Source organism: Elaeis guineensis, chromosome 8, assembly GCF_000442705.2.
Source record: "Elaeis guineensis isolate ETL-2024a chromosome 8, EG11, whole genome shotgun sequence".
Lineage (NCBI taxonomy): Eukaryota > Viridiplantae > Streptophyta > Magnoliopsida > Arecales > Arecaceae > Elaeis > Elaeis guineensis.
Genome location: NC_026000.2, coordinates 32,881,717 through 32,898,017, shown reverse-complemented (window position 1 = coordinate 32,898,017; position 16,301 = coordinate 32,881,717). Strand labels below are relative to the sequence as shown.

At 34.2% G+C, this 16,301-nt stretch overlaps 1 protein-coding gene across 1 annotated transcript; it reads right to left on the bottom strand.

The window, feature by feature from the left end:
- Positions 1 to 3,052: 3,052 nt before the first annotated feature.
- Positions 3,053 to 3,851, bottom strand: LOC140851197 (uncharacterized). The gene is made up of 3 exons (XM_073242766.1): positions 3,781 to 3,851; positions 3,518 to 3,619; positions 3,053 to 3,424 (listed from the first exon to the last, which is right to left on the bottom strand). The coding sequence occupies exons 2-3, from the start codon at positions 3,572 to 3,574 to the stop codon at positions 3,053 to 3,055; spliced, it is 429 nt and encodes a 142-aa protein (XP_073098867.1). The 5' UTR covers positions 3,575 to 3,619; positions 3,781 to 3,851.
- Between the last annotated feature and the right edge of the window lie 12,450 nt (positions 3,852 to 16,301).

Sequence of the window (16,301 nt, the reverse complement as noted above, 5' to 3'; positions counted from 1 at the left end):
ATAGATTTTTACTGAAATAACAATCAAATTAAAATCTATTTTAAATTTATTTTAATAAAATTTTATAATATTATTTTGGATTAAAAGTTAGACTTAATCAAGATGTGAATTGAATCTATTTTGACAGATTTTTAGATTTGATTTTAAGTAAAATTTTATACAACATCAAATTGGGTCTAACCAAAAATTTAATTTCCATGCATTTATGTATGTGTTTGAATTATTTTTTTATGTGATTCAGATCTAAAATTAATATTTTATATACTGTATAAAAGTAGGCTCAGATCTGAAATTAATTTGCAATATCATATGATGATGTGATCTAATTGAAATAGATGTATGATATATATGATATGATCGTGTTCATATGTATGCACGTTTGGGTTTTGTTTATTGCATGGGTAGATATAATTAATTTTAAAAATTAGATTTCTAATCTTAGCCATCCAGTATTTGAATTAAGATAATCACTAGGCCATCCGGTCATAAGAGAAAGTGGGGATTGAGTCCCTCTCTTATTCATTCAATAGATTCTCTTATGACATGTAGGGGTGTCATTGTGATCAAATCTCATGAAGAAGAACAGCAAAAAAAAATTTAAAATTATTTTGATCATGAATAAATTTAGATTAGATTTAAAGTGATTTATGATTCACTTCAATTTTAATAAAATAAATTTAGATATAAAAATAATTTTAAAATCTGAATTGTATGTTATATATGATGTAATTGAAATTGATTTGAATATTGCTATGATATATGTGATATATGTATGAGATTTAGATCAAATTTGATACATGTTTAATTCTTAAACATATATTTGAAAATTAAATTTTAAAATCTAAATTACATGTTACATAAGATGTAATTAGTAGTGATCTAAAAGTAGTCATGATACATGTGATGTATATATGAAGTTTAAATCATATTCATACATATTTAATTATTAAACATAGATATAAAAATTAGTTTTTATAATATAGAATATATGGTATACTTCATATAAAACCTGATAGAATAGTTCTACGAACTGAAGCACATATTTCACACACTTAATTTGAAATTAAGTAATCTAGATTTGAGAATTGAAGATGCTAAGACACCTCATAATTTGATGGACAATGGGTTAGCACAGATCAGATCTTCTAACTGGGTTAGATCTATGGTTAGAAATAAATATAGATTAATTAAAAAAATTAATTAAATCTAATCAAGAGTTGAATTAGATTATGTCAGAATTTTTTTAAATCAATCTCAATAGTTGTAGCTTGATCAAGTCTATGTTTTTGACCATATCAAATAGACTAGATCGTGTCTCAATAATTTAGTCCAAGTCTTTTGGTTGATCGAATCGAAACTAATCGACCAATTAATGTCTAAAGTAAGTTTGACAATATTGCTTGATAATATGATCGATAATTTTTAATTGACTATCCGTTTACCTGATCATTTTGATAGTGTCTAAGACAAGCCGAGGTAGATCCTTCTACCAATCTCACTTATCTGACTATTTTGATAAATTATATTTTGATTAGATCACTGATTGATTTGAGCTAACCCATATCATTAAGATAAATTAGTGTGGTTGATTTAGATGTCTTTAGATCAGACATATCTCTAGTCCAATTCAATGACTTGGTGAAGTCAGTGAGAGAATTTTTGATTATTGGTTGATCTCTTTTCTCATTCTCAAATTATAAAATCAATTCGACTGATTTAAGTATCCTTGGACCAGCTTGTCTCTAGTACTCTTCATGACTTAGTGAAGTCAGTGGAAGAATTTAGACTTGCCAGTCTAATGAACCAGCTTATCTAGTCTTTTTGATGACCTGATGAAGTCAATGAGAGGATTTAAGACTCGTCAGTCAATTACTTATCAAATCATTAACCAAATCTTCTAAATTATTAAGTCCATAAAATAAGCTGGTTATAGGGATAACTAGATCATTGCCTCTCATTAAGATAGATGATAATGGATCCAATAGTCTAGATAAGCATTGCAGACCCATAGGCCTAGTGTTTATTTGGATATTGAAATTATCATTCATTATATGATAACTCAGTCATATCTCTCTAATGGGTGGTTAGGTTGGCCGACCAAAGTCAGACCTGATTATTTGTTGGTTAGATACACTACAAAAAAAATAGCCATTAACGACGCTATTAAAGGTCATTAACGACGCTTTAAAGCGTCGCTATTTGGCTTTACGATGCTTCGAAAAGCGTCGGCAAAGCGTCGACTATGTAAGAGTGGGGACGAATAGCGCCGACGCTTTTTAAAAGTGTCGTTATTATTTAACGACGCTTTAAAGCATCGTAAAGATTTACATTAACGATGCTTTAAAGCGTCGTTAAATTTGTCTTAACGACGCTTTAAAGCGTCGTTAATGTAAATCTTTACGACGCTTTAAAGCGTCGCAAAAGATAAATTTAACGACGCTTATAAGCGTCGTTAATGTAAAAATTTATGACGCTTTAAAGCATCGCAAAAGACAAATTTAACGATGCTTATAAGCGTCGTTAAAGGTTTTAAGAGAAAAAAAAAATACAAATATTATTTTAAAAAAAAATAATACAATACATTCCTGTACGAAATCATATCACACCTGTACAATATAATAAACATGTACAATCACCATATTCACATTCACACCTGTACAATCACCATCATTCACATCACCTGTACAATACAATAAACATGTACAATCACCACATTCACATTCACAGCTGTACAATCACCATCATTCACATCAAAAGCAAGCTAAAATAGAAAATTTAATCAAACCAAAAGATAATATTTTATATAAATAAAAATAAAGTACTAATCGTCCATTACAATCAAGAGTAATATAAATAAATATAAGAATACAACAAAAATAAAATAACATCAATCTGCAGGCGGATGGTCGTCGTTGTCTCCACGTACGTGCCGCTATCTCGACGGGTGCCTGATATGCTAGGAGCCTACAAAAAATATATCAAAAGCATGATTTGCATATCTATAAATAAAATATATAAATCATTAAATTAATACAAAAATATATATTTAATATTATGTGTTTACCTGAGATGAACCATACATCTCTAATAAAGATGTAAGGCGATCAATCTGTCCCCTCATGGCCTGCATCTCGGCACGGCTCTGTCGCATCTCCTCCATCTCAGCGGCACGACTCTGTCTAATCTCCTGTATCTCCGCCTCGAGTCTGCGAACGCGTGAATCCTGAGCATCTGCTGCAGCATGCTGCGTATATCTACTAACCTCAGATAACTGAGTGGGGGTGACTCCTACTCCATAACCCCTCACTCGGCCGTAGCGCTCTGGTCCCATCAACTCTGTGAAGACCTCGGTCTCGATACGGCTCTGCTGCGTAGATGCTGCGGACTCGTCGTCACGCTCCGCAATGAGAGATGTAGCCCTCTCCTGTATTTTTTTTGAAAACAAGAGTTATACATTAATAGCTAACAAAATTAAATTTAAATCATTGCAAAAAATATAATATTAATAATGCCGTACATATAAATCTCTCGACTCATCTCGAACAAAAGTACCATCCTGATGAGTATGAGTCATCCGGTAAAACTCCACTTGTCCGGGTTCCCTCCCATGCTCATCCTCCTACACAAATAATTTCAATTTTAAGCAAACAATTATGATAATTTAAAAAAAATATATGAGTATCATGATACAGACATGGTCCACGATACATAATGATATTAGTTATATAAATATTTGAACATAAAAATTAAAAGTTAATTATGAAAGTTTAAAGAACATACAAACTCCTGTCGGAGTCGTGCATAACTCTTCGACCCCGATGTATGAGGAACAGACTGAGCTGCTCGTGCAGCTCTATCAATAGCAGAATAAGTCTGTAAAATAAAGTAAAGAACTTGTTATATATACAATATATAATAAAAATCAATATTTTTATAAAATATTTAGAAAAAAAAGATAATAAACAGATAATATACCTGTGCCCTCTCGAAGAACCAATAATGAACCAACTCCATCCACTGATGAGGGGGTACATCAGGAGGACAATTCCTAGCAACCTCCTCCTCTGTCATACCCTGTCTCATATAGTCCTTCTTCAATTGCGCTCTATATTCTTTCCATTTGCGGTTGAGAGACTTCATTACAAAATCATGAGTGGATGGAGGGAGAACAAACTTGCTCTATAAAAAAAAAAGTTAAATGAAATAAATTATATAAATGATTAACAATTAATATACAGTATGAACATTAATTCATTACCTCTATAACTTGGAGGAGCTCAACTTTGTATGTTGGAAGCATGTCATTCCATTTTGCATAGCCCAACGGACATAGCTGAGGCCTCCGAGCAACAGTCCCCAAAAATGAAGTCAATAAGCAGGCAGCTTTCTTAATTGGCTGACCTAGCTGATTGCACTCCACAATAATCCTCTCGCCCTCACGCATCTGCCACACATCTCGTACTACTGTGGGTCCGCATCTGGGACGTACTCTCCCGGATCCGTCTGCAAAAAATACATAAAAGTAACTATATCATAAATATACATAAAATGAAATAAAAAAAATTTACATGAAAGACAATATATACCCTGCACGTGTATCTCATCATCTGGCTGATGAACAGGAGGATCGTGCTGTGCTGATGATGAAGGACAGGGCTCAGAATGCTGTGCAGCTGAACTGGCCTCAGGCTGCTGTGCTGAAGAAGACGTACCGGCCTCTGTCTGTGAAAACTGGAACTGCACACCAGCATATCGTCCCCTGCGACGCATGATGTCACCTAGCATTTATATAAATAAAAGGTAGAATCAGTTAATATATGGAGTAAAATAACACAATAATTAATGCAAAATATATACATCATAAATAATTATTACCAGTAACAATCAAGCAGTAGTGTTTTCTTCGAATTCTGTTCTAACCAACATCGTCGTATCATTTAAATCATCAGCTGGCACAAAATTGTAGGGCATACATTGTGTATAAGTGTCATCGTCATCATCCTCCACTTGGTTTCCCATATCATATAAGTCTCTAGGTTTTGTTTTGATGACAGTAAACCAATCTTTATCTTTTGCATCTTGTACATAAAATACTTGACGAGCTTGAGATGAAAAAATGAATGGGTCATCCTTCAATAACACACCAGTGTGTATCAACCTTGAAAAATTTACAAGTGTAAATCCATTTGCATCTTGTTTCAAACCCCTTGGTGAGTTTATGTCTATCCAATCACATCTAAACAGTACTACTTTAAATTTTTCATAATAATCCAACTCATAGATATCTTTAAGTGCACCATAATAGGATTTTCCATCCGCTTCCACCATAACACCGCTATTCTGTGTTTTTCTAAATTTCTCCCATTCTCTAGTATGAAATTTAAAGCCATTAATTATGAAACCATTATATCTATTCACAATCTTGTTAGGTCCTCGAGCAAGAGCTATTAGTTCATCTGACTTATTTGTCTCCATCATCTTTGATACCTAACAAAAAATGATATGACGAAGTGCAGTTGAGTTATCTGATATTAAATATGTATCAAAAATTAATATATCCAATAATTAAATATAAATCACACCTGATTCGAAAGCCACATAGGGAATAACTCGACCAACCATCGCTGTTCAATCCTTGCATTAGGACGAATGTTATGATTGGCTCGTCTCTGATAAATTAAAAATTCACTGCATAAAATATAAATATATCATTTAGAACATTATATCTAATATAAAATTTAAATTTTGATGTCATTCCTTAAATATACTAACCTGCGATGGTCAGATATTATGTCACTATGAAGTAACACATAACGATGTGCTTGTGCTAAGGATTTTTGATCAAGTACAATACCTTCACCTCTTCCCAAGAATTTTCCAGCAGTTAAGAACTTATACAGTTCTGCATTCTCCACAAAGTCATTATGCCATTGAGGTCGACTAAAAATAGTCTCTACACCTTGAAGATATCTTGAACAAAATGTCAAACATTCATCCGCAATATATGCTTCAGCAATCGAGCCTTCGGGATAGGCTCTATTTCGCACATAATCTTTAAGACGTACAAGATACCTTTAAGAATTAAATATTTATTAAAATATCAGTATGCTGTTGTTTCTAATAAAATTATCAAAAGATTTAAGGTTTGTAATAATACCTCTCAATAGGATACATCCATCTATAATGTACCGGTCCACCAACTTTAACTTCTGAAGCTAGGTGAACGAGCAGATGTACCATAATAGTAAAAAATTCAGGAGGAAAAATCTTTTCCATCTGGCAAAGTGTAATTGCAATATCCGATTCTAACTGATCAAGTTCCCGAGGATCAATAACTTTGGAACATAATGCCTTAAAGAATGACGATAATCGAAGTACAATTGTAACAACTTGTTTCGGCAATGACGATCTTAAAGCTATTGGAAAAATATCTTGCATCAATATGTGACCATCATGACTTTTAAGATTTGAAAGTTTTCGATCCTTTAGATGCACACATCGTGAAATATTCGATGCATATCCATCGGGTACTTTGATACTTTTCAAAACTCCCAAAAAATTATCCTTTTCTCGAGCAGACATTGTGTAACATGCAGGAGGCACATAAATTCTATCATTAGCAAGCATTTTAGGATGAAGTTCCTGTCGGATACCCATTTCTTTTAAATCAAGACGTGCCTTCATGTTATCTTTGCTCTTTCCATCAAGGTTTAAAAATATTCCAAGTAAATTATCGCAAACATTCTTCTCTATATGCATGACATCAAGATTGTGCCGAATAAGATTATGTTTCCAATAAGGTAAGTCAAAAAAGATACTTCATTTTTTCCATAAATATTTACTTGGCTGTTGTATAGATGCTATCTGTGTGTCTTCCGCATTTTCATCCTCGAAATAATTGTCTGGATCTTGAAATAACTCTGCATCTATAGTACTGATACTGACTTCCTCTGGTAACCCTTCGTGCACTGAGCGTTCAACATCATCCCTTCCTCTTTTTTTAGAGGACTTTGAGTGCTTACCATAGCTGTAATTCATGCCATCCATTTGTCTATGAACATCAGTTCCAGAAGGTGGAATAGGGGCACATCCCAATTCTATAGTACCATCAAACAAATCTTTCTGAAATCGAAACGGATGATTTGCTTCCAACCATCGACGATGTCCCATGTAACAAAATTTACCTCCATGTTTTAACCAAATTGAATGTGTTGAATCTCCACAACAAGGACATGCGACCCGTCCCTTTGTACTCCAGCCAGATAAATTGGCATATGCTGGAAAATCATTAATAGTCCATAACAATGCTGCCCGTAGTTTAAATGTTTGGCCGTTGGAAGCATCAAATGCATCAACACCCTCCCACAACTGTTTCAATTCCTCTATCAAAGGCTGTAGAAAAATATCAATATCATTGCCTGGACCCTTATCTCCTGGAATAACCATTGACAAGATAAGTGATGATTGTTTCATGCACATCCACGGTGGCAAATTGTAAGGTATCAAAACGACTGGCCAAGTGCTGTAGGTAGAACTCAGGGTCCGAAATGGATTGAAGCCATCAGAAGCTAAGCCAAACCTAACACTGCGAACATCAGAGGCAAAATCAGGATGTCTATCATCAAATGCTTTCCATTGAAGACTATCTGCTGGATGTCTCAACATTCCATCCTTTGTACGTCCTTCATGATGCCATCTCATTGATGAAGCTGTTTTTGATGATGCATAAATCCTTTTCAATCTAGGTATAAGAGGAAAGTAACGCAATACCTTGGCTGGTTTCTTTTTACTCCGCGTTGCATCCAATTCATTCAGTACATCATCTCGATCTTCTTTTTGTGTTATCCATCTTGAAGATCCACATACATTGCATGACTCTTGATTAGCATTTTCACCCCGATATAACATACAATCTTTCGGACAACTATGAATCTTTTCGTATCCAAGATCCAATTCCTTTACTACTTTCTTGGCTTCATAATACGATGGTGGTAAACGAGTGCTTTCTGGAAATGCATCCTTTAATAACTTGAGCAGCATGGTAAAACTCTTTCCAGACCATCCATTCAAATATTTGATATGAAATAAATGAACAAGAAAAGAAATCTTAGAAAATTTTGTACAACCCGGATATAATTCTTCGTCTGCATCTTTCATTAAGGTGTGATAACGAGCTGTCTCATCATTAGATGTATGTATGGGCTCCTCAACATGCATACGTTCCGTATGCGTACATCCATCAAACATCCCAACTGTTTCTTATATACTACTGGATTCTCCTAAATTTTGAACATCAAATCCAAAAGCATCTGTGATCAAACCCCTTATATCATCATCTCTTGCAGAATTGTCTTCTAGGCTAGTGGATCCGCAATGAGTCAGGGGTTGGTTACATGATGATGGCAACATAGATTCTCCATGAAAAATCCAGTCGGTATAACCTCTTAAAAAACCATTCCATACCAAATATTCTTCAACATTTTGTGGATCTAAAGAAGAACTATTTACACATTTCCGACATGGACATAAAATCTTTCCATTCAAACTACTTTTCTCCATACCAAATTTAATGAAGTCATGAACTCCATCTAAATATTCTTTACTATTCTTTGGTTTATTTATCCAACTTTTATCCATTGTAGGATAAAACTGACCGAACTTGCAATTTATCTAAAAATAAAAAAAAATTATACAATCTATATTAATGCAATGAGTAAAAAATATCAGTCATTTCATAAAATCCAAAAAAATAACAACTACATAAAGTTTACATAGTAAATGCTTGCTATCATCAACTAATAGGTAAAGAAGGTCCTATCCCATTCAGAAAATGTATTAATTCTATAGGTCAATTACAAAAATCAAATGATATGCAACAAGAGCCGAAAAAAATTTCGGCAGCATTTCCCCTTAGTTCTTCCGTATAGGAAGAACAAAAGGAAAATACCATCCGAAATTTATTCCGAACCCTTCAGCATACCATTTGATTATGGTAATAACCTATAGAATTACTCACATTTTCCAAACTGTCCATACTGGACAATCAATTGATCAATGTACATAATTCTTTTATCCGTACAAAAATAAATAAATGTACGGATATAATAGAATATGTACATTAATCAAAAGACGGGTCTATGTTTCGATGCAATGTAATTTTTGAAAAATTAATTCATAATTAATTTGATTTAATACCTGATATTAACTTGGGGAGTAGTGGACAAAGAAACTTGGCCCAGCTTAATCCAGATGCTTAGTCTTCATCAGTCACGAAGATAAGGATAACGTAGGCCACACGATATCAGGGTCCAGCCACATAACGAGCGCCACATGTCAGATAAGCAATCGATCAGGATTCATGAAACTATGAAATTATCCATTCATCAACCATGTATCACAACCTTAATTAATTGTACTACATATTTTCGGGTGAACCTCGTAGAGAGATACTAAGAGGGTGTGGTTGTAAATTGATCTAGCTCTATATCATTTATTTTATGCTACACAGGTTTACCATATTTGATAATTTAGGAGAGGTGTGGATGAAGATGATCATGACTTATATGTTCGCTCCACAAGTACATATGAACCAACCATCATTCGATATTAGATTTTTTATTTGTTGTAAGTTGTGCTTGTGTACATGGAGACAGTCATCAATACATTAGGCTTCTGTTAATTCATATAATGTTAGATCCAGTCCATTCATCATCTTGTTGACTACAGATATTATACAAATACTTGCTGATATTGTTGATTTCAGTTGTGATTTTGATTAGCATTGCTCTGCAGACACCATTCTGCAGTCTTGCAATATTTTTATTTCTTTATCAAAGGAAGAATTAGTGACTTAATATATCAAAGAACTGCAAACAGCACACGAGTTTACATCATAATGTAGTACAGATTAGCTTACTAAATAAATCAATTGTAATACAATACAATTTCATTTAGGTGTTTGTCTTGGTCATACAGAGCTGTACATTTGCATTTCCATGTAAGCCAACAAAAACTCAGCGACTGGCTTGAGTATGCAATACTGCGATAGACATTGACCTAGTTTAGAGGCAATAATAAAATCTGAAATGGATGGGGCAATCATCAAGCACACAGAAGATGCAAATTTTGGAGCTTTGGGAGTACAAAAGAAGATTACATATGTCTTGATCATATTGCAGAGTACTTCCTCTAGAGATAAAGTTAGGAACACAATTAAACTAAATCTTCCACAAACAAAATCAATTTTTAATGTTTGACAAAGAACAAAAACCTTTAGGTGTCACACTCTACTTTCCTTGGAATACATCCTATTCCAGACTAAAACTATTTCATCAAAATCACTGTTATATTAATTAGCTCCTGCTTAGCTCTATCTTCCAAGAGATGGAGACATGTTCGTATCAGCACTAGCTTTAAAGTGATAGTTTCAAAAGGATTATTAAAATATATGCTTATAGATTAATGTTAAGGATAAAGTTTTAATCATGAGATGGTCTAAAATTGATATTCTTTTAGAACCTCTTACTGTTCAGCTTGTGCGAGATGGTCATGCTACCTTAAATCTATATAAGGTGGTCTTTAGAGAACTGTTGATTGATCTATAAACCATCGTCATTAGTCTGATATAGTGTAAACACAAAGAGTGGGTTTTTACTTTTATTTTTATCAAAGAAGAGAGAGAGAGGGAAAAAAGGCTCATTAGAAATAAGTTATCATAATCTAAATATTGAAGATGCACTTTCCAAAATTCAAACTCAAAACCTCCATCAAGAAAGGATTTTACGACTAAAAAGCTGCTCTTATCTTTTAATTATTCACCTAGTTTATTTCCTTATCTTTTAGCCATAGTAAAAGGCTTTGAGAAAGATGGTCGTCCACAACTGTCTACAAAGTAAGGATTCTCTTTCATAAATACCCCTAACCTCCAATCTCGATGAAAGAAAGGTTTAATTGAATCTACATCTCTAATACAACACCTAGAAACTTTGCCATAAGATAGGCCTACACTATGTTTTAAGAGAAAAATAGGAGGGAGATCCACATGCACAATAATTATATAGATCTCATTAGTACTTTGAGGTCGCGCCCCCCTACTTAGCACACAGAGCTTTCGATCCTCGAGTGATATATCTTCAATAATCTAGATCTGTGTTTCCAGCCTGTCCCTTTAAAAAACAATCAATATACAAGTTAGTGTGGGCTTTAATTGGAACCAAGTATCTATATATATCATTTTGCAGTGCTTCATGGATAGAAAATATTTTTTTTTAAAAAAAAGCTATTCTATTATTATGGCTTAATTTTTAGCCATATGTTTAGTAGTAATCAAATCATAAAATGCAACTCCTCTTTTTACTTATCTAATTCCTTTTCCATGGTCACTCACTCCCCTTCCAAGAAGTGCTCTTGCCACTGTGTTTCAGACATCACTGAGGGCTTTGCTTCTGGGACCCTGGCTCCATTACCACCTGTGTGCGGACAGCAGCAACTCAGCACCCGCTTCATTTCCTTCACACTATGATCATGCTCCTTCCTTTTCTTTTTTACCTCGGCACTGGCACACGTAGTAATAATATTCTAATGGACCCTCCTCGGTAGAGGATCTTGGACCCCCACCCCACGTCCATCATGTCTTCATTTCTAGAGGCAAAACCAGACAAACTAATCCCAAAGACTCAAAATCTATTAAAAATTCGGCTTATGCGGACCTAAAATCCGGCGACAATTTTTTTTCCCAAATCATCCTGATTCATTGGAATTCTTTTAAAGGTTTTCACCAATCTTTTCCGGACCTACACCCCAATCTCTCAACAAAAATGTCATCAAATTTTATCCTTCGATTACATGAATCCCAAATTTTAGATACCAGAATATTTGAGCATGCCTGATGTCAGAGTAATGGGTCCCCTGAAACTCTAACCCTCGACAATGAATTTTAGAGAGAGAGAGAGAGAGGGGGGGAGTACCTCGGAGGAGTGCCGGCGCTCACGGACGGCGGCGAGGAAGACCGGAGTGCCGGCGCTCACGGACGGCGGCTGGGCTACCACAGGTCGGCGGAGGGAAATTAGCAGGGGCGCGCGGAAGGAGATAGATTAGGACACGGGAGATGGGGGGTATTAAACGAACCTAACGACGCTTTTTGGCGTCGTTAAATAACAGTAAAAAGCGTCGGTATTTTCTTAATTTAACGACGCTTTTGCTAAAAGCGTCGGCGTTGATTTACGATGCTTTTAAGCGTCGTTAAACGACGACACTTTTTAAAAGCGTCGGCAGGTCAGCGCAACCTGCCGACGCTTTCCAAAAGCGTCGGCAAAAAAGGATCGATATTTTCCCTTTTTCCTGTAGTGATGGATTGAGCATAGTCATGTTAATGGTTGGACTTAACCAGAACTTGCAGAGATGGCTAAAATCAACTGAAAAAAATCTAGAATAAAATTAATTACTAAAAATTATTTGAAGAAATAATTAGTTAAGAACCTATCCATAGATACACATGGGTTGACCGATCATAGTCAAGCTCATGTGTAGTTTGTATGGATTCCAGTATCCACTAAACAATTAAGGTAATTTTTCAAATTAGAGGTAAAGACTATCAATTTGTATAAAATAGTGGGAGGATCTTTAAACTAAAGTCCCAATCTTTAGGATTAAACAATTCATATATTAATAGGTCTTAATATTTTTCTTTCGATAATGGCTTGTAATTTGTCGCTCCGCTTACTGTTGGATAGTGACAAGCTTATAGGACTACATTTCGATAATTGATATCGAAAGTTAAGAATAATTTTCGAGTACGAGGAGATTTTATATGTGATTACGAATCCAACACCTAAAGTACCAGCTCCCAATACAGATGCGATAGTTAGAGACATTTATCAGAAATGGCTCAATGATTGTACGACAGTACGTTACATAATGAGAGCTGCTATGAGTGATGAATTTAATTATAAATTCACTGATGCTCAATCAAAAGAAATGCTTTAAAAGTTGAACAAGTCTTTTGGCATACTTAAAAATTTATCCTCAACAGGACATCATTCCTCTGAGAGAGGAAAGATAAGTATGGTGCAATGGTATCGTGTTAAGGCTTCTAAGCCCAATCGAACTAACCAGTCTAAAGTAGAGCAAAGTCAGGTAGAATATACTTCTTTTGTAAGAAGCTGAAGATTGGAAGAGAAATTGTCCTCTATATCTAGCTTTTCTTGATCTGAACAGACCTAGGAAGAGAAATCAGCAAAAGATTGTTGGATAAGGTACTTATATGATAAGACCTTATAATCTCTCTATCTGTGATACTACTATCTGGGTATTGGATATCAAAAGTCCGATTCATATCTATAAATCATTATAGGGAGTTTAGGTTAGTAAAAAATTTGAGAAGAACGAACGATTTTTGAATGTTGGAGATGGAAGAGTTGTTCCAGTCCTAGCTATAGAAATAGTTCAGCTTATTCTCAATTCAAATGTCATTGTTTTAGATGATTGTCATGATTGTCCATATTTCTTTATAAATATTATTTTCATAGATTTTTTGATCAAGGATGGTTATAATTTTTCAATAAAGAAAAATTTCTATGATATCATTATGAATGATGTCACTATTATGTGTGGATAATTAAAAGATGATATTTATATTTTATCGTAGTCTGTTAGTGTAATGTACACATCGAACAAACATCTTAGAATAGATAATGTTACAGATACCTATATTTGACATTACAGACTCGATCATATAAATAAGAATAAGATAAACAAATTAACTAAAGAGAAAATCTTCAATATCAATGATTGTGAATCATTGCTGATCTAAGAGTCCTATCTTCTTGGAAGGATGACCAAGTCACTCTTTATTGAAAAAGATGAATGAGCCAGCGATGTTCTAAGTCTAGTACATAGTGATGTATGTGGATCGATAAATATAGCTGTCAAAGGAGGGTATTACTACTTCATTACATTTACCGATAACTTATCGAAGTATGCGTATGTCTAGCTTGTGAAGCACAAGTCTGAATCATTTGAAATATTCAAACGATTCTATAGTGAAGTAGAAAAACAAACTGGAAAGAGTATTAGAACTCTTCCATCTGACTGAAGAGGTGAATATCTTTTCAATGAATTTTGTGATATATCTAAAAGACAGTGGGATTCTCTCGCAATAGATATCTCCTGAGAGGAGGAATCGAATCCTGTTGGATATAGTTCGATCCATGATGGGATTTGCAAGTTTGCCGATCTCTTTTAGGATTATGTCTTTGAGACTACGTACTATATTTTGAGCAATGCTCCGAGCAAATCGGTCACAAAAATTTCATATGAGATATGGACTGGGTGTAGATTGATATCCTCTTATCTTAGGGTTTGAGGTTGTTCAGTTTATGTAAAATATTTACAGACTGATAAGCTTGGATCTCGATTCGATAAGTAATTATTTGTAGGGTATCCTAAAGAGTTTTGGACATACTGCTTCTACCATACTGAAGAACAAAAGGTGTTCATTAGCAATAGGGCATTCTTTTTCGAAAAAAAGTTTCTTATGGAAGGAACTGATGCCATTAAGGTTGAATTTGAGAAATTTTGGCAGGTAAAAGAACTGACATAGACAAGTAGAAATATAGAATCAGATTTGATTAGATCAAACCTAGAGCCTATTCTTAAGGCACCTTAAGGAGATCCGGTAGAGTACTGCATCAGCTGCATAGATTCTATGGTTTCTTGATCCGAGATGGTGATCCTATTGAACTCAATGAGAATGATAAGGATCTGAATGCGTATATGTATGTCATATAGAGATTCGACTCTGACAAGTGACTTGATACCATGAAATTCAAGATGAAGTTCATGAAGATCATTGGTGTATGGACATTAGTAGATTTACCCAAAAGGATAAAACCCACAGGGCATAGATGAATTTTCAAAAAAAAAAGGAGGCGCAAAAGGAAAGGTAGAGATCTATAAAGTCTGTTTGGTTGTCAAAAGATATCGTCAGTGTTATGGTATTAACTATAATGAGATGTTTTCTCCCGTGGCAATGTTCTCAGAGTTGGAACATGTGTTTTGATAAGATCAAAATGAATGACTTTATTAGGAATGAAGAAGAACCCTGCATATATAAGTGCACTATTAGTTCTGCAGTCATCTTCCTTGACTGTATGTGGACGACATACTATTAATAGAAAATGACATTCCAGCTTTATAAAGTATAAAGTTATGGCTATCATTACAGTTCTTCATGAAGAATTTACGAAAAGTATCCTACATCCTAAGGATGAAAATCTGTACAGATGGATCTAAAAGATTGCTTAGATTATCTTAATCTACGTACATAGATATGCTGAAATGGTTCAACATGAAAAATTTCAAGAAATACTATCTCTCGATAGATTATAAAATTACTCTCTCTAAGAAGAATTGTCCGACAACTCTTCAAGAGAGAGAGCATATGAGTAGAGTCCCATATGCTTCGACAGTGAGATTTATCATATATGTCATAACATATACAAAGTCAAATATGATACACTCACTAGGGGTAGTGAATAGATATCAATTTGATCCAGATGAGAACTATTGAAAGGTTGTAAAGACAACCCTTAAGTATTTGAGAAATACTAAAAGATTCAACATTTAATCTATGAAGATACTGACTTAAAACTTGTGGGATATACTTATTTCAATTTTCAGTCAGATCATGATGATGACAAAAGTATGTTGGACTATGTGTTTACCCTAAATGAAGGAGCGATATGCTAAAAAAGTTCTAGCTAGTTCACTGTAGCCAATTCAGTTTGAGAGGCAAAGTAAATTGTGGCATACGATGCTGCATAAGAAGCTGTCTGGTTGTGGTAGTTCATCAGCAAGCTTGGAGTGGCACCCTCCAAGATGGTTCAGTCATGTTGTATTAACAGCACTGGAGCCATAGCTCAGACTAATGAATAGTAGTCCCACTAGAGAATCAAAACACTCTACATTGCTATCATCTTGTACAAAAGGTCATGAATCAAGGTGACGTCGATCTTTAGAAGATCGATGAAAAGAAAAACTTGGTCGACCCATTTGCAAAAGCTTTCAGAATCAAAGAGTTCGTTGAACAAAAATAGAAGATGGATATTAGATACTGTATCGACTGGCTTTAGTCCAAGTGAGAGTTATTAAAAAATATATTCTAAAGTTAATAATTGAACAATTATGCTCTTTGTAATTTATATATGAATTATGAATTAATAAAAATTATTTGGCATTATTCATTACAAGGTATACATGTTCCTTGATAGAACTCATATGTTGTGATGAAGTCTTTAGAACTA

What these genes read in the sequence shown, in the direction of transcription:
- LOC140851197 (XM_073242766.1), bottom strand. Translation starts at nt 3,574, where the DNA reads ATGACTCATACTCATCAGGATGGTACTTTTGTTCGAGATGAGTCGAGA. An exon ending in ATGAGTCGAGAGATTTATAT is followed by an intron (nt 3,425 to 3,517) that starts GTACGGCATTAT and finishes AAAAAAATACAG; the next exon opens with GAGAGGGCTACATCTCTCAT.